The sequence below is a fragment of the Genypterus blacodes genome, unplaced genomic scaffold (assembly GCF_046128005.1).
Source record: "Genypterus blacodes isolate CSIRO-AG114 ecotype Tasmania unplaced genomic scaffold, CSIRO-AGI_Gbla_v1 ptg000029l_1, whole genome shotgun sequence".
Taxonomy (NCBI): domain Eukaryota; kingdom Metazoa; phylum Chordata; class Actinopteri; order Ophidiiformes; family Ophidiidae; genus Genypterus; species Genypterus blacodes.
This window is the reverse complement of record NW_027466842.1, coordinates 457,061-481,082: the sequence shown is the minus strand read 5'-3', so window position 1 is coordinate 481,082 and position 24,022 is coordinate 457,061. Positions and strand designations below refer to the sequence as shown.

At 41.7% G+C, this 24,022-nt stretch overlaps 2 protein-coding genes across 2 annotated transcripts; one reads left to right on the top strand and one right to left on the bottom strand.

Annotated features, from left to right (window-relative positions):
• Nucleotides 1-4,925: 4,925 nt before the first annotated feature.
• On the bottom strand, nucleotides 4,926-8,865 carry LOC142994069 (potassium voltage-gated channel subfamily V member 2). Its single transcript, XM_076144739.1, has 4 exons — nucleotides 8,339-8,865; nucleotides 7,542-8,175; nucleotides 7,139-7,264; nucleotides 4,926-5,243 (listed from the first exon to the last, which is right to left on the bottom strand). Exons 1-4 carry the CDS (start codon nucleotides 8,863-8,865, stop codon nucleotides 4,926-4,928), a joined length of 1,605 nt encoding a protein of 534 aa, XP_076000854.1.
• A 1,104-nt stretch (nucleotides 8,866-9,969) lies between these two features.
• rps28 (ribosomal protein S28) lies at nucleotides 9,970-11,528 on the top strand. The gene is made up of 4 exons (XM_076144450.1): nucleotides 9,970-10,044; nucleotides 10,306-10,353; nucleotides 11,014-11,136; nucleotides 11,405-11,528. The coding sequence occupies exons 1-3, from the start codon at nucleotides 10,006-10,008 to the stop codon at nucleotides 11,134-11,136; spliced, it is 210 nt and encodes a 69-aa protein (XP_076000565.1). The 5' UTR covers nucleotides 9,970-10,005; the 3' UTR covers nucleotides 11,405-11,528.
• The last annotated feature ends 12,494 nt before the right edge of the window (nucleotides 11,529-24,022 follow it).

The following is a 24,022-nucleotide window of genomic DNA, read 5'->3' as shown; positions in this document are numbered from 1 at the left end:
AAAGCATGACAAATGGATCCTCATAATCTGCATCATGAAAAGCTTTATTACAGTGGAATTTGAGTTTTGCAAATGCATTTGTTCAGCATGTTTTCAACAATTTCTTGAACAGAGAATAAATTTGATTCATAGAAAATAAAGAATAATCTTGTTCAAACATCACTGTGATTTTCTGAATTTTAGCAATGCAAAACTGAGAATAAATATGATCAAATCTATCCCACTCTACTGACTTCTACGTAATTCAAAAATTGGGTATTAGCACATTCAAAGAGGATTCCACCACAGAGTTAAGTGTTAGAGTGTCTAAAAGAGGATGGCTCAGGATCTCATTGTGATACTATAGGTGTGGGGTTGATGACATCTAGCAAAACTGGATCAGCTCTTTCACGCTGCATCCTTCCTGGCAGCAGATATCGACCAATCTCATTGTAGCACGTCTTACGCGAGATGACAGGGGGTACCAATGAGGAGCCAAGGAGAGGACATTTTTCTCCCCATCAGACTGTGGAGGGACGCCAATGGTCTCTGAAGCCTGTTGGTCCACTGTGGAGACATCCTGCTCCCCTGTGCAGTGAAGATAACAAATGATATTAGGGATTTAGAAAGCTGGCACCAGGAGAGTTTTACTTTATTTTTATGTGTATTAGTGTAGTCAACAAATACAAGCCTTGAAGAGAAATGATACAGACTGTTAGAAATGTAACACTTTAACACATGGGCCTTCTTAATAAATCAATATGATATATTATATTTTCCTTTTCTTTGTTTTCTTTTTTATTGTTTTTATTGTTATTTGTTCATATAAATAAATTCATTCTTTCTTCTCCTGCCTTGTCTATCGTAAGTAAGTAAGTTGAATTGCAGAGAAAATAGTAGAAATGTAAAATTATGGCATAAAAGGGAACAATATTTACTGTTCTACTTCCAGGACGAACAAACAGGACCAAACATTGGTATCATGAAGAACTTACAGTTAGAGGTTCCTGGAAGCTCCGGTCCTGCGTCTGGGATGCTCCTCGGTAGTCGGCCACAGGTTGAGACGGCCATACGTATCAGCGGTCTCCCACACAACTTAATCCTGTCCTGGGCATGAGCCACACATACCGTGGCCACGAGCAACACCATCAGAGACACCAGGCACTTAGCAGTAGACATTGTTTGATGTGTTAGTGCTCTGGAGACTGGCAGCAGGGCAGAAAGAGTCAAAAGGAGTGAATGGATGGATAGAAAATAACAGCTGGAGAGCTGAAGGATGATGAGTTATGAGGTCATCTAGTGGGGTTTATATAGTAAATGTGTCTCATCCATATTAGGAGTTTAATAATGCTGAGGCCCCAATTACTTTGAAAACGATTTATTCAGCCTTGATGAGGGAAAAGAATGTCCTGATCCAGTGGTCAGCATCAGAATGATGCAGGTCCCCTCAAGGCCAAAGGGCCCATTGAGATAAAGACTTGTCAGATAATGCTCTACCACCTACTTTACATCATAGCACAGGACATAAATGAGAAACTAGGGCAACATCTTTGTGGTCCTGTCATGTTTAGCCTCGTAGTGGTAAAAAAAAATCTATAATATTAATATCTAAAATGCACAGGATTTCTTCTAAGATGGAAATACTGAAGTAAAAACACTAAGTTACTTTTCCCATCTGAGCCTCGTTTTTTTTTTTTTTTGCAATTTGTTTTTATTGAAGCCAACATTGGGCATACAGTTGTAGAATATTTTGGAGATCTTTTTTTATATAGAAAGAGGGGAAAGAGGAGAGAGAGAGATATAGAGAAAGAAGGGAGGTTGTATTATCACTACTATTGTTGTTGTTAAACTTTATACTTAGTCCCTGAGGTAGAGTACAAGTAGATTGGAATTGCAATGATGTCATAGGGTAAGTACAGTTTTTACAGGATGATGTCAAACAGCAATAGCCTAGCATAACTATTGCTCAATAGATCTCAACATTGTTTTACACACATTGTTTGCAAGAAATTTGCTTCAATCATTCATTTGTAAGGACCATGTTGTTTATCAAAATTAGATATAAACCTTGATCCACGTGACGCGGTATATAACAGTAGACTTTAAAACTATGTTACACCCCACTGAAAATGAGGTGGCACACCTAAGGGCTCTATCCTAATAAAAGAATGTGTATGATTTTCAGGCTCTTAGTGTTGTTGTGGGTTGTTTGTTTAGAAATAGTCCCCATTACAGTTTTCCTGTATTTCCTTGAATATGTTCAGCTTTAACTCGTTATCTTGACACATGGTGATGGATGGGACCTGATTGGAACAGAATACAAGTGTCAAGGATAGTGACGCAACTTATGCACACACATGTTCGCCTCAGGTCACCCTGAAGTTGCAAAATCATAGCAGTGACTTTCATATTTCAAACACTGATGGAAAATGCTAGATTGCCGTTTTACCACAATTTTTCCCATAATGTTCCCATTTTCATCACTAGTGACACAATTATATCTATTCTATTCACCTTCACTGTCATTTAAAGTTTTATGATTGTTTAATCAGCTGCACAATTACATTTGAACATATTTGAAATGATAGATTCTGACATAAAATCTGCAGGTTTAGTGAACAAATGAGGTTTGTTTGCTCAAACAACTTCAGTTTGTAATCATGAACCATGAGAATCAGGTAGTTTACTTCAACCGGGGTTTGCTTTGCTTTTCACTTCTGACATTCATTCCTTAATAAACAAGAGAAATCTGTGGTCAATAGATTTGTTTACGTCGACACAAACGTCTGGCTGACATCAATAGTCCATCTGAGGCATGATCTGTATTCAAGTAGTCCATTTATAAGCCTGTTTGCCCTCCTCTCATGCATGTAGCAAGCCTCTGTAACTCTCATACCCTCAGTCTGCATTCTTTGCATTTCAGCATGCAAGACCGTCTAAATATTTCACGATATACATGGCTTCTGATATTTTTATCATGAGGTTTCTTCCTCTCTCCCAAAGTGCTTCGTCTATCTCTTGAGTGCTTTCATTTCTGCTGAGTTAAGGGGCAACTACAGCTTTGATGAACTGCTACAGTAGCTACCTCTCTAGGTCACTCGCTAAAACTACATTCGAGTTGGGTCAAAGCAATGTTTCTATTACCTGTTAGGCCCAAGAGATGCAGAACCTCTGCCATGTTCAGTCCGGTTGCAAGTTATCATACGATGGACAGCAATTATTCAGCTCATTGACACATTCCTTTAAAATAATCAAAAATGTTGCCACAGCCCATGATGTGTTCTGCAAATGCTGGTACCTTTTTTTTGCAATTTGATTTTATTGAAGCAAACGTTTACATGACATTGTGCGTACAGTTGAAGGATATTTTGGAGATCATTTTTTATATAGAAAGAGGGGAAAGAGGAGAGAGAGGGATAGAGAGAAGGAAGGAAGGTTGTATTATCACTACCAATGTTGTTAAACTTTATACATAGACCCTGAGGTAGAGAACAAGTAGATTGGAATTGCAATCATGTCATAGGGTACATACAGTTCTTACAGGATGATGTCAAACAGCAATGTTGGCTAGTACAAATCGCATCATAGGTTGTGATAGAGAGAGAGAGGAAAGAAACAGAAAAAAAACAAAAACAAGGAAAACAGCGAGGACATCCCACCCAGAAACCCCACACAACCCCACAGTCACACAACCTCGCATTCACACAACCCCGTCCTGGCCTGCCTGAAATGTAAAATAAAATGATAAAATAAACTGTTCGGTGTTCTGATTCAAATGCTGGTACCTATTGGATCATCAAACTATCAGATGTCCGACTGATGTCCTTTGAGTCTACACGGTAACATTGTCTTTCAACATTTCAACATCCAACACCTTTGCTTTGTTGGTTGCTGTCGCTCTGTTTGTTCTCCCTTTGCCTTAATTCACATGTACATCACACATCCTTGCTCTCTTCATTGTTTTGGTTCTCTTTTATCTTCTTTTCTTCTCTTCTGTATGTACAAATACTCTCAAAAATTGTCCCATAACAAGATAACTAGTTTTCTTCAATAAAAAATATTCAGCAAAAAACTTTTCTAGTTGATACATTATTCTCTGTACCACAAAAATAGCCCATAGCATGCATGACTAACTTCTGCCCTTGTCTGACCAGGCAGAAGGTGCAAGCACAAATCCTGGTAATCCTTGCCAGCAAAATTACACTGTTGCTCTTGATCACTAGTGACACACCAGCCTGCATCAGCTGCTCCGCCCACTTAGAGGAACGCAAGTGCACCATAACTGACCTACAACAAAGTCAACTTGTGTGAAAGAGACAGCAATGTCCCTTTGCTGATCTATGACACAAGGATTTCTACTTGACAATTTTCCTCATATTCAAATTTTGAGAGGTTTTGAGATAAGGTTGATGATGTCCAACTGGCTGGTCTACAAATGTAACATTTGATTAAATATAGTTGGTAATGTGTTCATTTGTGCAAATGAAGAATGTTTTCAAGTCAAGAAGGTAAGACATGTAAGAATATTATTGATTTTTGCACTTGCTAAAAAAAAACAGCTTCTTCACAAGAATCACACATCTATGAAAATGATGATAAAATTGTTTCATTAATTATGTTACTTCTTCATCTCCTTGTGTGAAACATCTGCAGTATTTTTGTTCAGCCAGAATTATTTGCAGTCAGGTGCTCTTCTAGGAAACAGATAACAAGCTGTCCAGTTGGGGCATAGATTCTTGTCCATTTGACAGAGGAGTCATCACCATTGCATGCAAACAGCGCCTTAAGCTGTGGCTTAAAGCTTATCTCCGCTCTCCCCCGCCTCATCCCCCACTTAGATTGTTTATTATCTTCCATTACACAGGCGTGTTGGAAGCAGATGGGGTCTTAGACTTTCTAGCCCCATGGGTGTTAAGGCCATTTAGGGTTACAACAGGCAGTTTATCTCAGTCCTCAGCGTCGTGGAAACGGTGCCTTCCATTGGGCCGATAGTGCATCTCGTCGTCTGAATCCTCTGGTTGCGGATGGAAGCATCTGTCAAACTTGCGCCTGAGACGTTTCTGGAGCTGGAAGGTCCGTTCGACATTAGAAATGCTGTATTGTTGCTGCTTCAGCTTGGCGTAGTAGTCGGAAAACTTATTGAATAGGATGGAGATGGGCATGCCGTTGAGGATGATGCCAAAAGAGATGCATCCAAATGCCACACAGCGGCCGAGATAAGAGATCGGGATAACATCTCCATAGCCCACAGTGGAGATGCTCACCTGTTGGAAGAACAGAGCAATACATGCAGGTTTACACACAGCACTGCAGACTGATTCACTATTTTAACAATCAATAAAGAGAAAGGTTATCAAACATGATCTCATTCTCAAGCTTTTGAAATCTCCAAAAGTCCAATTATTTAGACGTTTATTGTATTGACATTGATGCACAGCTGATCTGTTGCAAATTGAGAATAAATAGGATGACAAACGAATCTGTGGTGTTCACCACTGCACTGAAACACTAACACTGGAGCAACAGTGCATCAGTACACAAATCAGACCCATTATATGATATGGGACTGGATTAGTTAACAGCTGCAATATAAACTAAAAAAATGTTTAAGTGGTCAAATACACAGTAGCAAAGCGCCAGGGGTTCGCCCTGAGATGCTGACGGCTCAAGAGATTATCGGGATGTCTTGGGTGAAACACCTTTTCAATATTGCCTAGTGGTCCTGATCGTGGAGCTGTGGAACTAAAAGAGGGTTGAGCCAGGATGCATCCATGTTCCAGCTCTTACCTATGGTCACGAGCTCTGGGTAGAGCCCAAAAGAATGAAATCATGAATAAAAGTGTCTGAAGTAAGTTTTCTCTTCTCTTCTCGAAAGACAAGTGATGGGTTTTGGAAAGATTTAAGTTTGTGGCCAGTACAATAGAGACATCATGAGCTCTGGTAGCGGCTGGCAACAGCTGTGACCAATCCAAACCCACTTTGATTGCCTTTCAATGACTTCTCTGGATCTCCCCCAAAAGCCACTTGCTAATGAAAATGGTTGTCCTTGAGTCTGATGCTAAGCTTTGTTCCACATTAGGCAGAGCTGTCCCAGTGATTGGCATGTCTGCCAGGTGGGATTAAATGCTGCAACCTTTTCTCAAACTAGTTAAAACTGCAGAATCCTCTCAGATGAGCAGCGAGACGTCTTCAATCTCATTTTCCAGTCCAGTGATTGCGCTTCAGCTTTCCAGACATACTGTATGCGAAAACCCTAAATTAAATCATCTTGGAAGGCAATATCACATTTGTTTAACTTGTTGCTGTGATACATGCCCAAATGTAGGAAACAGTTCAATGGCTTTAGGCTGCAAACCAAATAAATGTTGCAGCTAAATTGCAGGACAGTTTCATGGGCAGCAGTTGGAGCAAATCCCAGTAGGCATAACCTTTGACACTACAATTGTTCGACTGAGCCTCTCCTCTCATCTGCACAGTTAGAGGATTTAAGCCTGGAATAACCAATAATTTAATTAACTGATCCAAAAGATCAAACGTGTGTTCACTGCTTCATTTCCTGCCTTCCTCTGCCCAGGATACAGCAGATCATCCTTGATGAGAATGAAAGGAGACATTTGTGTATAAGAGATGATAAGCATGTGAGGCTACCAACACTGTATGATTTGTTTGGGTGTTATTTCTAACTTCTCATCCATCAGGTGCGTCCTTGATGAGTGGTTTTGTAACTTTTATTTTGCATCCAGTTGACCTCATGTCAATGCCACCAAGACACGGCGAGAGAGAGAGAGAGAGAGAGAGAGAGAGAGAGAGAGAGAGAGAGAGAGAGAGAGAGAGAGAGAGAGCGAGAGAGAGATTATTTCTATTTTTGTTATCTTAAATCAATTCAGTCACTCTGGTATTCCTGTTAGTTTGTATTAGGTTGACCTCATGTCAATGCCACCAAGACACGGCGAGAGAGAGAGAGAGAGAGAGAGAGAGAGAGAGAGAGAGAGAGAGAGAGAGAGAGAGCAAGAGAGAGATTATTTCTATTTTTGTTATCTTAAATCAATTCAGTCACTCTGGTATTCCTGTTAGTTTGTATTAGGTTAAAAGCTCAACAAGAAAACTCTCCAGAAGCAGAAAAATGATTAGATTGGAGGTTGAGATGTATCCCACTCACCGCAGCCCACCACCAGGCGTCTGGTATGCTGCTGAATGGTGTTCCAGGCTGATCCACCTCCACAGAATGCATCAGAGCAGAGAAAGTGAAGATGCCCATGGCAATGAACAGAAACAGACAGCACACCTACGAGATAACAGAATTGCAGTTTTTAGCAGATTTCCACAGTGATCTGGGAATCATAATAATTCATAAATAATGTTCTTTATATAATTAGCATGAACGATTAAAACTTAACTTTAAAGCTCCTTTGATAAGTCAGGCAATGTACTCACTCTACCAAAGACCTAAATTGTTCCCAAAAGAGCGACCATATATGACCCCTGACCCCAAATGAACCCTGACTCTGCATTAACACAGAGGCTAAATATGTACTCATGTGTACAAATGTTGTGTGTGTTACCTGCTCAGAGCACTGGCGGATGGTGAACCCAAACGCCCTCATGCCTGTTGAGTGCCGAGCAAGTTTAAGGATCCGAAAGATGCGCATCAACTTGACAACCTTGAGGACTTTGCTGATTTTACTGACTCTGGACATGGCCTTCAGATCTTCCTGCGCATTTAAATCCTCAGAATCTATAACAAATGTCTCGAAAATGAAATGGATGAAGTATGGCATTACAGCCACCAGGTCCACAAAGTTGAGTGCGCTTTTCACAAAGTGTTTGATGTCGGCTGTGGTGAGTAAGCGCAAGAAGTACTCCAAGGTGAAGAAAAGGATGGAACTGACCTCGACCCACTCCATGTAGGTTCTGCCAGAGACTTTGTACTGCCTGAGTTCTGGAACTGTATTCAAGGTCATGGCAACAATGGAGATAACCACAAAGAGACTTGAAAACACAGCAAAGGCTTTGGCTGTCAATGAGGAGTAGGGATTCTCCATCAGATCCCAAAGGATCTTTCGAAAGTTTCCAAGAAACATGGTCTTGTAGCATTCATCATCCTGGTGAGGCTTAATTTCATCAATCAGCTCCTGGTTTAACTTCAGGTGGTCTCTGATATCGTCCACTTTCTCCTCAAACAGAATGCGGCAGCACCTGAGCAAAATCAGAAATAGATGAGTTTCATTTTTGCAGGACCTTAACTCCACATTCCCCTATACTAGACGTACAACAACCCAACGGCCCCTTAACACAGACCCTCCTTGTACAACCACACTGTGTATTGACATGCTTTATGTAGTAAGGATCAAATACCAACCTTGGAGCATCCTTCAGTTTCAGACCCCAGAATTTCATCTCTTCCTCAAAATTGACAGGGCAGAGGCTGTCCATCACCCACAGGACATTCTTGTGGTAGAAGTGGAAGATGTAGTGGAAAAACGTGGGGTCCCTGTCAAAGAAGAACTCGTTGTTCTGAACGTTGTAATCGTCACAAAGTGTCAGACGCTTGACCGGATCTGTGCAGAGAGCAAGGATTCCAATCCTGGTTTTTGGGTACCGCAGGACCAAATGTTTCGGGATTTGAAACGCCTTTCCACCCACGTTCACGTTCACTATGTTTGATTGCCTCAGTTTTCTGGCATCTTCGCTGTCACCTTTTTTGACATCGGGTGCGTCAAGATTGTCCATAGATGTCCATGGTTTCACAGAAGAGTCCTGTGAAAAGGGAAATTCCGTCTCCTGTTCATCTATGCTTTGTGAAAAACTTGTTTCCCGTTTAACAGTAGCAAAAAGACTAGAGCGGCGCTTTTTTAGAACTTTCAACTTAGGCCTTACATTTTCCATGATGACCAACAGCAGCGTTTCCTTGCCAAGTTCAGTCAGTCAGTCAGTAAGGTCAGTGGAAGACAAAGACAACATTCTCCACTTAAAGGTTGCTGTTTATACAAGATGTCCTCTGAGGTCCTGCTGTATGATCAAAATAAAGAAAAGAACAGAGCTCCTCTGTATGTCTCTCAGCGTGCAAGAACATCGAGTGCATGAGTTAGGGATTCATCCTCGCCAGTCAATCTCTAATCCTATTGCTGTTCTTTAAGTCTAAACGCAAGTTAAAAATACTATCCACAAGGATTACTCTTGTGATTTAAAGCTTAAAGTCCTGAGAGGGGAAGAACAGCAGATAGAGTGGTGTGAAGGCAGTCTTGCATTTCTAACACGCTTGAGTACTGGATGTTCATACAAAACCTACAGGTAGACCACACTGATATCTCCAGTTTTTAACCTGAAAAGTGATTACAAGCTGACCCCTGTGGCCTTACATACAGTCACATAAATCAAACATGTGATTGTTTGTTAAATCTGCAGAATTTAATAAGTCTTTCAAAAGACGCAAATTACCTCTATGCAGGTTTGGTATTCCATTATTGCGCAAACAGATTATTTAATGATAGTGTTTCGTGTACAGATACACCTCAGACCACCATGTTTTGGGAGCCCACCATGAAAAGCCCTCAACAATGGGTTTCACCAAAACATTGTTAAATTGATTTCCAGTTATTTTGTGGGCTTTTGCAGCATTGAACATTGGAGCATATGCAATCCACTGAAGTTACAAGTCAAATTGCAGAGTGTTGTGCAGGCAACACACTGCAAGTTACAATATAGACATTGAAAATAAGTCAGAAAAGTAACATTAATTTGTTCAATTACTCCATTTGGTTAACGTGGCAACAACACGTAATGGTATGATCTGGTTCCCCCGTGTGAATGGTTTTGCCCATTTGCCGGAAAAGGAGCTACGATTTAATTTAGTTTAGAATAAAATACGTTCAGATAAATACATTTAATTATTTATTTCTACATTGCTTGTGATTTTTCTTGGCATATATATAAATAAAAATATATAATTTCTTAAACTGGAGTTCTACGCTAATATATATTCCGTCTGTGCACCACGTGACTTCCTTTCCGGTCTAACCTGACAACATGGACGCCAGCCGCGTGCAGCCGATCAAGCTCGCCAGAGTAAGAAAATCCACTTAATGTCGAAATTAATCCTATTAAGATGGACATATAGATGCATAAGAATTTAATCTACCATACGTGCCCAAAAAGCTGAAGTCATGATTCTTCTGAAGTCGTGATTAGCCGGCGGCTCCTCGGCAGTGGCGCTTCCATCATGGAGGCCTGTCCATGCTACATGCTTTAGCCAACGCCGACAGCCTGCTGGAGCTACAACGAAACTGTACAGTGAACTTTGTCTAAATGTGCTGATTTTGTTTTCAGGTCACCAAGGTGCTCGGAAGAACTGGTTCCCAGGGACAGTGTACACAGGTATGTTGTTACTCTTTCACAAGCTAACGAAGCAATAACCCCTTGTAAGCGTCGCCGCCTCCGTGTGTAGCGGTTTAGCCATGGCGTAAAGACAAGAATATCTCAGACTTCACGTTTGTAAGATCACAACTAGTGTTTCCCATAATGTTTATCTATCCTGAAGTCTAACAGTCACCGTGCTTGTGTTGGGAAAAGCCGTTTTTTAAGCGACACGTTTATTTTTAAGCGCTCGGCAATAGAGCTGCACGATGTGGAGAATTGTCTTCCCAATCTTGCTCTTTACACGTTCTACTAAAATATAGTACTAAATATAGACTTCCATGTGTACAAGTGGTGTAGAGGAAAACTAGTACTGTTACAGATAGTATTTCCTCCTTTAGGAAATTGGTTGGTTAGTAAATAATCCTATATCTGTACGATGATGCACAAGTTTATCAAATGTCAAGATTTGCAACAGCCACCCAGCTGGCTGCCAGATAGAGCAGATATCCAGATACAGTGGAAGGGTTTCATAAGGACACCCTGCAGTTAGTGAGGATCATACCTGTTATAACCCAGCTACAGGGAAGATGACTACATCAAACTCTCCATGTTGGACACTAAAGGTTGGACTTGCTTCACATACCCTCATCTTTTCCATCTTAACTTGTTTCCCTGTAGGTCCGTGTTGAGTTCATGGACGACAGCAACCGCTCCATCATCAGGAACGTGAAGGGCCCAGTCAGAGAAGGAGATGTGCTGACACTTCTGGAGTCTGAAAGAGAAGCCAGGAGGCTGCGATAGGTAAGAGGACCTAAACTCCACAACATGATCACTATCTTATGACCAAACAGACAAAAATGAGCTGGTGTTTGTTAGAAGAGGACTTTGTGGTCAGATATTATGCATAAATTTCATTCAATGTCTTAAATTGTTTATCAGTGATGCTATGAATGTCTGCTTAAAATGGTTTCTTGCCAATTATAGTGATAGTTTTATTTGTCGTTTGAAATGTGTGTGATGTTAGAGGTGTGTATGGTGTGTGATGTATGTCTTTGTCTCATCTTCACAGTTCCCGTCAAGCTGTGAGGTGCCGATCCATCGCTTGTGGAGCAGCAGCCGTCGAGTTTTCCCTCGCAATGGCCTATATCTCACTAGTTCAGGCGTTTTGAAATAAATTTGGTTATTGAGATGGAGCATGGTGTTTGTGCGTTTATTGTGCAATATTTAGGTGTGTGTGTGTGTGTGTGTGTGTGAATATGAGCATATGTACCTTGAAAGGTGACTTATCTGCAGATGGTTGGTTAATGGATATTACAGAGCAGAGTATTTCTGCAGAGTTGTGGTCTCATATCTACACACTGAGCCACATTTATTTGGGTTCACTTGAACATTGTTAGTTGAACTAAACTCAAGCTTACCAATGCGTAGTCTAACTAAACATACTTTGCTGTAGGACCTCAGGAGCAGTACTGAGAAACCGCTGTTACCTCATTTGAATACGACAAGAGCACAGTAACATCTGACACTGGAAAACAAATATTCACTATATATATCACTTCACAATATATCACTCAAAGTAAAGTAATAAACCCATCGTCAATCAGCTTTGCATTTATTACACCTGCAAGTAAGGAGCATTCACTGTTGAGTTTAACAGCAGAGGGCAGTATTGTACCAAGATCATAGACATGCTCCAAACGTGCAGTCTTAAAATTAACCTGTGATGTGTTTAGGGGATTTAAACCAAAGTGTTTTTGCTCTCACAGTCTGATGGTCATCCAAGTGCTTACCAGAACATCAAACGAAAGCCACATATGTTCTTGCCAGTGTGGTTGTTTAATCGGTATTGGAATGTTCTGATGAGGGTTGAAAGGAGGCTTAGTTCTGTTTTAAGCTCTGAGATCAAACTTTGGATCGGTGGATTTGTGACTCCAAATTTCAGCCTGTACAAACTTTGGTGGTTGCAGTGAAGTTACAGAACACGAGAGCTCTCACTGCCAGGCTTCATGGAACCTCTGCTAACCTATAGATGCCATTTCAAGGCTAATTTCCCACTTTTCCATCCAAGTGGAATACTGTCATATGAAGCATTACAGTAAGTACACAGTGTTGGACTTACATACCTGCTCTGTCTACGAGACGTTTAAATGATGGAGGACACGGCTGTCCTCCTATCTTTGGCCTGCATCCTTCAACCAGCTTCGACCATTGTAGTTATTTCATGGGGAACATGCCTGTGTCCTTGGCCTCTTCTACCTCTTCCTCCATTTTGTCTTTACCTTCCCTTACCCTTCCATCAAACAGCCTTTCTCTTCTTCTTCACCGCTGTTGACCCTGTCTATCCCCTTGTTGTTCTTCCAGACTTTCTAACACTGTGTTGTTCTCTGTCTCGGTTTGCCAATTGAAGGTTGATGAGATGCACCTCTGAGCCGGTTGATCATTGGTTGATCTAACGGTTCACACATTCCTCTTCATGAGTGAAACTCAAGCTTCACCTGAGAGCAATTCACCAATTCGGGACACATTTACAAAAACTAATAGAAATGTATAGAAGTATTTAAACATCACAAATGTCACCTGCATGTCTCTTGGGTTGTCAACATGTATTTCCATCCTTCACTATCATATTGTGTCATTAAACTTGCTCTGCAGGAGTGTGTACTAGTCTGCACACAGGCCCATACACACTCAACAGGTTTGGTGTCTCTTGTTGTCCTCATGATGGCGCCACAGGAAAAACTTTTGATTGACACTCAATGTTTTTTCCAGAATATTTAATGCTGCTTTTCCGTCCTGCAACGTTCTTAACACAGATTAAGTGAGATGATTTATTGTCTTTCATTCATATTGAGGTTAATGGCTGAATTCCAGTGTGAGGTTGAAGAAGCAGCACAGTGACTGTTTGTATAGGGAAGCGGGTCAATCCACTCAAAGCCTGACCTACATCTTTGACTGTCGTATATAAACTTTTCGTTAAATGACCTCACTCTTTCCATCTCACTTTGACCTACTTTATAAACGCTTGGACCTGCTGACTGACACCATGTATTTAGAGACTGAAAACCACTGCTCAGTGCAGGTATGAAAGCTGTGTTGGTGTTATCATTAAAGCTATAGTATGTCACTTTCCTTGTTGTAGAATCTGCTGAAATGCCCTTTACACCTGAAAGGAATCATATCATCTGAGTGCTGTGTCAAAAATATCTGTAGCGCCACCTACTGATGGAATCTGATTTGGGGAAAACCCATGAGGCCCCCAAAATTCCACCATTTACCACAAGGAGAGTCACTGCTGTCAATCATGTCTCCTGTCCTGGGTTGGGGGGGAGTTGGAGTGGCAGGTTGGTACGCAGCGGGTGAGTTTTTGACATTTCCCTCTATATTTCCACACACTCATCTGAATCATAACCATCAACTCACCTGCTTGTCCTGTACCTTCATGCTCGTCTGAGGTTTACTAAAGGCCAACATAAATCATAGCTCTGTGTCGGTTTTCCACTTTAGGATTTATATGACTTGTTGATGTTCCAGAGTTCAAGTTCCTGTGGAGCTGCAGCTGCCAAACTCAGTGCTGATAAATAATCTGCTCTGTCAGGGAAAAACACTGTTGTTGTTTTTAGCACTAGGGTGCAGAATTATTAACTACAAAACTGTAGACTGTGGTAACATCTATGGACGAGCAAATGAAGCAGAGGGAGCTTCTGTTTATGAAGGAAAAGGACAAAATAATTGGTCAAAATCAAAGAAATGGTCAGATTCAATCATCAAGACAGGAATATAAAGTTGGAATCACAATAGAATTCAGAAAATGGCACTTGATTCAACAATATTCTTCTACATTTGATATTCAATCATTCGATGTTTCATTCTCATTCCCAATATAAAAATGAATGATGCCCCAATCACAATGCAACAGCGAGATTTTCACAAGCAAAGATTTGTCATTGTGTCAAGTTCCTGTGCTTGCATGTATTAAACAGGCTTAAGGTGGATTTGTAACTAGTCTGCAGCTCTGTGCAGTGAAGTGTGTAATGGGAACACACAGGCTGTACATGCTTGGATACGAGCCACCGCACCTCCCCGACCGCAACAACGTACTGTTCGTTCCACCACATCAAAACAATACCACAGGTTGCCCAATTTCTTGCTGGGAGGCGGGGCCAAACTGACAATAACACAGGAGAACAAAGACACACCAAGATGGAGCATTTAGAGGGCAAAGGGTGAACTCCAGAATCTGCCTCTCCACACCTTTGTACAGCGTGATTCACAAAATGTAACACTGCCCTCCAGTGGACACCTACATACATGTCTGTATGATCACTCACACCCACATCTGACATGCAGAAGTAGAAGCATTAGTAGAAGCAGAACATTCACACTGTATTCTTCATTTTTATGTCAGATTATGTTTTTCAAGAAATTACATCAAGTCACTTTAAACCCATTGACATTTGCAGATGTTTGCTTAATTATAGAACATTTCACTAAACTCCATAGTATTCCACTTGTCCACTGTCCAAAGCTTGTGTTAATCTTAAGAACAACCTGTCACATCATCAGTCTTCACCTCTCTCCTCTCTCTGCCTCTCCCACGAATTCAGGCACGAGCAGCATGTGTTTACCATCTCTTTCTCTCACTCACTCACACACACACACACACATGCACACACAAACACACACCGTGTCAAAAACAAATCTATTCCAAGGCTGCTCCCTGTTTGTCTGCATGCCACCAAGGTCTGCCTCAGCCAGGAGAAAACATTAGCCGAGGTGAACGGCAGCGAGTATGTCTGTCTCAACAACACTACACCAGTCGTGCAAATCATCAACAAGAGCAAGGACACGCTGTGGCCAATATTAGCACAGTGTGGAGATGAATGTTGATTCTTCTTGCCAGCATTAGACTAAAGTCTGCCTAAATTAGTTTTGTCTCTATTTATTATTGTACTGCATGCATGTTAATGTCATATTGGGAGCAGATTCCCCTCATATATGATTATATAGCATGTGACCACTACTCAAATATCAGAAGTATAACTGTGGTGTGAACAGGTGAGAGCTGGACAAGAGCCATGTGGTCTTTTTTTGTTCATGGACCTGTGTTTGTGTGTATGTGTGTCAATTTGTGGGTATGAGTGTGTAGAAAAATGTCTAAACCACTTTTTTCAGGCGTAATCCAGAGATGATGATCATTGTGCTGTGAGCTACAGTAAACTGGAGTTGGAGGAAACTGGCAGGGCGTTCTGGGTTATGTTCCCCCCCGGCCCCGCCTCCCCCCTATGCTGGGTAACAGGATGTGCAGCAGGGAGGTCAGTGAGCCTCCAGGGGCGAAGAAGCCTCTGATTTACAGTCCCTGAACCCGGCTTTGACCTGAGTCACAGACCTCAGATTTACGGACAGGCCCCAGTGGACAAAGAGGGGATGTGAGGAGATAATTACCCAGGGGTAACTAGAGGACATTCACTGCTCCACTGCTGGTTTCTCTTTCTCGGCGTCTGGCCCCCCTACCAGCTCTGCACCCCATCCACCCTCACTGCTGGCTGAACTTGAGTGCACCCTGCTTCTCCTCAGATTAGCATCCTCTGCTGACACGGATGGGAGACGGTGAAGGAATTAGTAACCTGTAACCTGCCAACTGTATTAAACTGAAAAGGCACAGGGCTGAGATTCACTGTTTAACAGCATCATAGGGAGAGAACATGTAGCTCAACACAGGGAGTAGGAACATTATTTGTGGCCGGAGGAATTGTACAGTAGGAAGAAAATAAGAATTTGAAGTTTAGTTGTAATTAAAGTCACATTTTCAGTTGTGTTTCCCAATGAATGGGATTTTTTAAGACATGGACAGGATCAAAACTGAATCACATAATAGCCAAGTCAGGATGAATAATTTGGAATCTAGTATTAGTATAATTATTAAATTAAAATTATAATAATTTAAAGATACATCATTAACACACATTTTCTAGAAGATTTTGATTTACATTTAGATTTTGGAAATTTGACTTTTTTTTAAAAACATCTAGTAAGAAAAGCAAATAGAAGTAGTTGATTTTACTTAGTTTTTTAGTTAAAAAAAAAAATGAAATAACCTTTAAAAACGTGTCATTTATTTCATCTTGGACTTCAGAGGATGAAGAGGAAAAGCAGAGCCTGGACAGCCCTCATGCCCTGTCTTGATTCAGTTTTATGTAAGCAAACACACAAATACCTTGTCACAAAAGGTCACAAAAACAAGCCGGTCCTTTATTTATCAAAGCTAAGGTCCCCTGCGATGCATCTGACTTGTGAAATCTCTTTTCCCACAAATCCCCGCACAACAGCTTCACAGCATAAACAGCAGGTGCTCAGACAGATAGGAGAGTGAGCGTCGGGCCGGTGCACAGGGTCAGACGTGTGGCTGCACGCCGAACCTGTGTGCTCTCACTCCTTTGCTACACGCAGAGGTAACGCACAAAGCTTTATGAACTCTGCAACCTGGATTCAAATGAATATTGGCATGAGCACAAAGCCACACTGACACGCTTACAGTGTGATCTGTGTGGCACTGAGGGCAGAGCTCTGATGTGATGAGACGTGTTTTATGCCTGTGATACCTAACACCCAGGATTCTAAAATTACAGCTTCAGGCTGAACTCAATATGTTCACCTGCTACCTACTAATGAGAAAAAAAACCCAACAGTGTTCTCACTTTATGTTGCCCTGCAGGAAATATTTCTGTCATTTTTTCACCAGCTTTCCTTCATTTTACACCCGAGGAGCCAGGATCCATTTTAGTAGCAGAACTACAGACCCTGAACTTTTGACCCACGCCAGTTAATAATGGGACCTTTCCAGTTCATTTTGTTTTCTCCCTGCACCTGCTGTCATGTTTGGGCCCCTGGGTGTGAAACGGGTCCGTCAAAGCACGACACGGCGTTGTTGATACTTGTGAAATGTTGTGTGACTGGTCCACTCCTAATGTAACATACAATCAACTGAGGTAAACAACTCCAGTGTTCTAGGTTAAAGGTTATCCTGAGCTTTTGTCTGTTTCTGTTCCTGACAAGTTCTGTCCATTGTGCACTTTCGCAGCGGTTTCACAACCTATAAGAGATCAACATACAGTAAAATTGAGTTAATGAGCGACACAGGCGACACAGCTGGGTCAATATTTAGCTGATATAAACTTGAATGGAATTTGAGATGTTACAGTTCAAGTGTTTCATTAGCAAACAGGTCACTCAGCTTCCTCCTGCTGATGTTGAAGTATGGATCCATTGACCCAGGAGAGCTTACGCGGATGCCAAAGACCCACTCTAGTTTGAAAATGATCACATTTTCATCTTCAGCACTTGCACACAGGCTCTACTCAGTCTATAGCACCTGAATATTTTACTCCTGCTATGATAGATTTGTGATTCAAGGTTATTTGGCTCACCTAAGCTTCACTTTGCAAAGTGTAGACGCCCACAACTTTCAGGGGCCGATTCATTTTCCCCTCAGTTGATCTTTTCGGATGGGGGATCGTCGTTCTTGAATACGGCTCTGCATGCTTTTGTTTGCATTTCATCTTTATTTCTAAAGATGCCTCTGTCACTTTTATTGTAATGTTTATTAAAATCTGACTCCCGTAGCTGTAATGTGTTTCCATTTCACCAGTGGAAATCTAATCCTAGATACGGCTATTGTGCATCTGTGCCATTGTAATGCCTCTGACACATCTTAATGCCGGATGATTAATGTTCACTCCTGCGCCGCCTTGGAACGACATGCACATGATGAAACCACACACATTCTGTCAGCGGGTGCAAACAGCACGACAATAAATATGATGATGAATGTCTGACCCCCGAGAGAGGAAGGTGAGACAACAGTGGACAACAGTGGGAATTAGAAACTTTGTTTGTCGTTATTCTGACTCATCGCAGTGGTGAACTGTGACATTTGGACCTGGCAACCTTCAATCAGCCTGTCAACAAGTCACAACGGCTCAATTAAATTGACAATAAGTAACAATTTGCATGTTGGATTGGATGCATTACTTTATTTATTCCAGGTAAACTATATTATTTGACCAAAACAAATACACCTATAACTATAAAACGTTCGTATTTGTACAATTGCTCATCTTTGTTTGAGGAAGGCATCAAATCTTTCGGAGTTAAATGGCCCAAAAAGTGAAATCACAAGTCCATTGGTGTCAAAATCACCAATAAAGCCTCAACCCAGCGGGGGGATTGTGTTCTTACTCAGCAGATGGTCGACAGACTTCCACAAAATGTGTCTCCTTCTTCGAATCTATTATACAGTAAGATATCAAAAGAGATATCAAAGCAACAAAAGATTGAATCAGCTTTTTCTGTCAAATGTACAGTGTGTGGGACAGAAGGACAGACGGACAGACGGACTCCAGATAGGAAGTAATGCCTCCTAATACATCTACAGTACATTTTCCTTTTCTATCAGACACAAAAGTTTCAAGTGGATGTGTTTGTGCAGACATGTGAGCTCAGAGTGCACAGCTGCTGCTTCACACACCCCCGACTGAGGCAGAATAACACTTTCCCTTTCTTTCCATCGCTCCTCACAAACCACCTGCTGCTGAGCACTTATTACAGTAAGAGGCCGACCGGCAGTTACCCAGACTGGCCTTCATTCACACTTCTTTCAGTGCCTCTTCAAGTCTGAAGCCTCTCACCTGTCGCCTCCACCTCCACTCCTGATGATTCCAATCAAAAGCTCCAAGAATAAGAGTGATTAGTAACTTATACCCTGAAGTGCTCCTTGCTGATATGAGGGCGAATTCTCCATTGTGCCTCAGGAGGCCGATGAGTCCGTGGGAAGGAGAAGCGGCCTGATTGCAGGGCCACAAACCCAGGGACCCATTTCTGGGACAAACAGCGAGGGAAAGCTCCCGCCTCTTCAGCTCTGGGGAGACTAAACATTTCCCCTCTATCTATGTATTTTGGGTCCAAAGAATGCGACGGAGGCCTGGAAAGCTCGTTTAACTGCCTCCAGTTATTTGCGTTTGAGTTATTTATGTCTAATGACTTTAGCATGGAATCCATCTTGACCCTGGTGACTTGTTTTGGCTCGCTGCAGCAAACAGCAGATTTGGCACATCAAGGCTTACACATTATTCACATCAAACCGGCCAGTCGATACGGTTTGGTGTTATTATGCACTGAACAGAATGAAATGGCATATACATTAGCTAATTAGACCTTCAAGCTAAGTGGTGGGGATTTGTCTTGGTGAGTCGCTACTTCACATATGTGCATGTATTGATTTGACATAAAATGTTGTGATTGGTCTGTAAGTCTGTAACACATTTACATCACTGTGCACTGTGTGTGTGTGTGTGTGTGTGTGTGTGTGTGTGTGTGTGTGTCTTGCCAGCTCAGGCCTCAAACTAATTACCAGCTCTAAAGAGATCTAAGGCGGCTTGTTTTCACTCAGACTGCACATTTACATGCACGGTAAAATGTCTTATGGAGGCAATACTTAGATTTTCCATTGTCACGTTTACATCATAATGGAATTGAAACTGACAAAAATCGAAGTATGCTTAACAGATTAAGAGACAGATGATGCAGGTGTCAATCAATGTACTCAAGCATGTAAACATAGTGTGTGTGTGTGTGTGTGTGTGTGTGTGTGTGTGTGCTGCAGTAAGGGAGCACACACACGGTGTTTGTTGCACTTCAAAGCATTTCAAAGGTTTCAAAATAGAACATGGAAATCTGTTTAATCCTGTAATTAGATGTGTGTATACACTTACGTCTTGTGCTTCCTAAACACATTTGCTACTGTGGGCTAAAGATGGGGTCTAATATTGTTTGTGATAGGCCAGCGTTTGTTTACTGTATATACTGTGGCTTTACCTAACCTGGATTTACTGTAAATCTGTATAACATTCCAGCACCGTGAAGAACTGAGTGCTCACACAGCTGCTAAGGTCAAACCACACCACGTATTGACATTTCCTAAAATGGAATATGTGTACATTCTGTACTTTTCAGTTTCCTGCCAGCTGGGATGCTCATAACTCGCCCCGATGCATGGAGGAGCTGAGGGACGTCTCACAGATCCTCCTGTCAGCCTCAGCTCACTGCTTTACGATAAAAAGTCAAGTCTGGAAAATGATCTGACTTGCCAACAAACACAGATCCAGCAAAGCACAGGCACAAACAAAGAGGCATTCTTTTGGATCGTATATCACACATCTGTGCTGTGTGTGAGATGAGATATGAAAGGAAACGTCCAAACATGCAAGCAAGAAAATGTGTTTACAACATACTTGACAACATATAAATTTACAGATTTCCATATCTTATTTTCACTCTGGGTCTATCTTAACCTTTTCAAATGCTTTGATATGCAAAAAAAACCAACAAATAACAACTTCTACTCTGCAGCACTGCTTAGCACACAGAGTGAAAACAGGCTGTTTTTGTTCATGTCCCTCCCAAAGCTTTGAAACACAGATGGTGGCCACATCAGTTCGCTCACCTTGTACTTTGTGTGTGTGTAACCAGGCGTGTAGGTTAATTTAAATGTGTCACATGCTGACGTCAATATGTAACAGAAGTAAACAACCAAAGTACACATCAAAATGAAGCTTTCAGGCCAGTTCAGGACCCTGGATTTGTCTAATTGGATCTTGGGCTCTGTTCAACCTAAAGACGCAATTTTAGCACATGGACCCTGTGGAGTCTCTCACACACACATCCTCTCAACGTCCAAATCTGTGTGTTCTATCCTGTAACACACAATTCACACCTGAGCCAGAAATCTGAACTGCACACACGTGCTGACACACTAACACACCCTGGGCCGACATACATTGATTGTCCTTGTCCATGTTTGAACATGGCAGCACGTGAACTGGCACATGCACACACTCAACGCACACACTCTGTGCAAACACCAACTTGCATGACCCCAGCACATTCAAGCTCACCTGAAACAGTGTGAAGGTGCAAATCTGCACGTTTTGCCTTTTGGGGCAATGTTAATGAAGTCGTCAGTCACTTTAAAACATCTGATGTAACTGTTGGCACATTTGCATGACTTTGACTGAAGTAAGTCTGACACTGCTCAGTGCTACTTAGAGGTCAAGGGTCACTTTTAGCATTACACCTTGGTGAAGTGGATGGAAAACATTTGAGAATGAAGAAGAACACTGTTTGTAGAATCAGGTGGCGTGAGTTAAATATGTGCAAACCCCTCACTTGTATTCTATCCAACATTCAACAAACTAATGTGGCATTTGGGAAAAAGTGTACCGACTAAAATTAAACTAATATTCTGTTTGTAACGATGTATTCCCTTGTTGTGCATTACAAAGGTTGTGTCCGCTGTGTCCTCAGAGTGCAGAATGTGCTGCATTTTTCTCATCTGAACGCTTACATACGTGTGTGTGCGTGCGGGCGTGGCAGGATGTTACAAACCCCAGAGTAACGGCCTCGTAAAGGCAGCAGTCAAGCTTCTGTGAGAGGGCGGTGGGAGATGTGTTGACGTTCCCATGCAAGGACAGCATGTCGGCATCCGCGCAGGAAATCCTCCACGCTCTCAGCCGGCGTGTGAGGTGAGATGATTCACACCTCCTCCCTATAGGTTCTCAAATAGCACACACACACACACACATATACAGATGGTGCAGGATCTGGGGCAGCAATGTGGGATCAGTCACCACAGGGGGCAAAGGTCAAGGCTGAGCGACGGCACGCTCTGATTTGCACCACTGGGAGGCAGTAGTGTGTTTCACGTTCACTGCTCATCAGAAAATACATATTGGGAATCTGGTTCAAGGCAAACGTTTCCCTCTCTATGTGTATCTGTGGTTATGTCTTTACAATGTGCGTGTGTGTGTGACAGGAAATGTGTGTCAGTGTGTTTGTGTCATTGATGCCTTTGGAATTCTTTACCTCCTTAGTTCTGAAATGATCTGGTCATAATTTCACAGACTCAATTGTATTTTCCTCATTTAGCATAGATATCATGTGAAATCCAACCTGCTGCAGTCACACACACACACACACACACACACACACAGACATAGATTTGACTAATAATTCAAATGTCCTGAGGCGATTGTAACACAGCCATACTGAGTTATTCATCACGTTATCAAACATACTTGGCGTAGGTGTGACCATGAAATGAACAGGCGTAATTCATAAACACGTTACCGCCCGGGGCAACAGAACACATCAACATCTCTAAATAAAGAGGCTAAGATGATGAAAACGCAATGGAAAATAACAATAGAAAATGACATTACATCTCCAGGGTCACTTCTGCTTAAGGACACCATGACTCACTTTTGGCTCAATCACAAGACAGTCTCGAGCCGCCTTCCCTAAGCCTACAATTCTATGTCCCTACAGTTGAACACAACGTTACACAGGCACCGATCATTGTGAGGTTAGTGTGTGTGTGTAAATGCACGCGTTACATTCACAGGAAGCAGAGATTCACTGCAGCGTCCACCTGTTTTTCCCTTCACTTTTCCATCCCTCCGTCAGTGAATAAGTCTGGGGGCTGCTCTGGCATTTACAGATGTTCCAGGTTTGGAATCTGGGTAAAAGGTCACCGTTGCCGGCTCTGATGAGGGAGCGGCCATGTTGGGAAATTGGCTAAGCAGCTGTGTGGAGGTGTGGATCCGGTGCTGATCCGCACTAGACTGACAATCACGCACAAAGGAGACAGATTCTTCTTTTATCCTCGGCATAATGGGATAAAAAATCCCATTATGTCCCAAATGGAAACATCATTCTGACACAAATCCTCTCTCCTGCCCTGATGAGGTCATGAGGAATCCCGTACTTTAATATTTATCATGTTCATGTACGTAAATTCCTGAATTATCATGTTGGCAGTGATCATGACTCAGATCACGGCTTCCATGTTATTTAATGTATGATGTTTCTTTGTGATTTGCCTCAACACACAAACGCCCACAAAGTCCTGACTCACACAGTTGTGACAGTGATGTGTTGTGTTACGGAAACTCAAATACATTTACCAGCAGTGTCACCTCTTCTTGTGGACAAAAGACTTTGTCCTGTCTTAGTTACAATACTATGAATTTGCAAACTGATACTGATTGAGTTTCTATGGTAACAATAAAAACAAATTCAGGAGGAAATTTGAAAAAGAAATCTAGAGTATTCCTGACAGTGATTTTAGGCTTGCCAGTCATGTGATCCATTATTGATTCAACCCTTCACACTCAATGAATCATTCCCTCATCATCTGATACATAAACAGAACCTTACAAGGGAAAACTAAGACTTTAAAGAGGTTGAGATGATTTGCCTTTATTCTGCAAAATCTGGAGGTAAATCTGGAAGAATCCAAATGTTATATTACAGAAAAATACCTAACCTCTATGCAAACTCTACAAACTGGTCCAACTCTATAAATTCCCAGAGGAAAGCAACAAGACAAGTGAGTTCTTTCCATCCAAGAGCACAAAGACTGCGTACAAAACGGTGTTAAAGGTCAACTTTTGTTTCATGTACAAAGCAGTCGTCTGGTTACGGGATTACGTCCATGCTTGTAACTGCTGCCGACAGACAATAATGCCAAATAAAAGCGTCTGATACTATTCAGTGATCATCCTGATGTAATAAGTGAATGAAAAGACACGTTTGTCAAGTCAGCTCCATCATACAAAGGCTGATGTTTCCATGT

Excerpts from the sequence above, each read along its gene's own strand:
- LOC142994069 (XM_076144739.1), bottom strand. The coding sequence starts at position 8,865 with ATGGAAAATGTAAGGCCTAAGTTGAAAGTTCTAAAAAAGCGCCGCTCT. Across the intron at positions 7,265-7,541 it reads TCCGCCAGTGCTCTGAGCAG|GTGTGCTGTCTGTTTCTGTT; the intron begins GTAACACACACA and ends GTTATCTCGTAG. Across the intron at positions 5,244-7,138 it reads ACGCCTGGTGGTGGGCTGCG|GTGAGCATCTCCACTGTGGG; the intron begins GTGAGTGGGATA and ends TTCTTCCAACAG.
- rps28 (XM_076144450.1), top strand. The coding sequence starts at position 10,006 with ATGGACGCCAGCCGCGTGCAGCCGATCAAGCTCGCCAGA. Across the intron at positions 10,045-10,305 it reads AGCCGATCAAGCTCGCCAGA|GTCACCAAGGTGCTCGGAAG; the intron begins GTAAGAAAATCC and ends TTTTGTTTTCAG. Across the intron at positions 10,354-11,013 it reads CCCAGGGACAGTGTACACAG|GTCCGTGTTGAGTTCATGGA; the intron begins GTATGTTGTTAC and ends GTTTCCCTGTAG.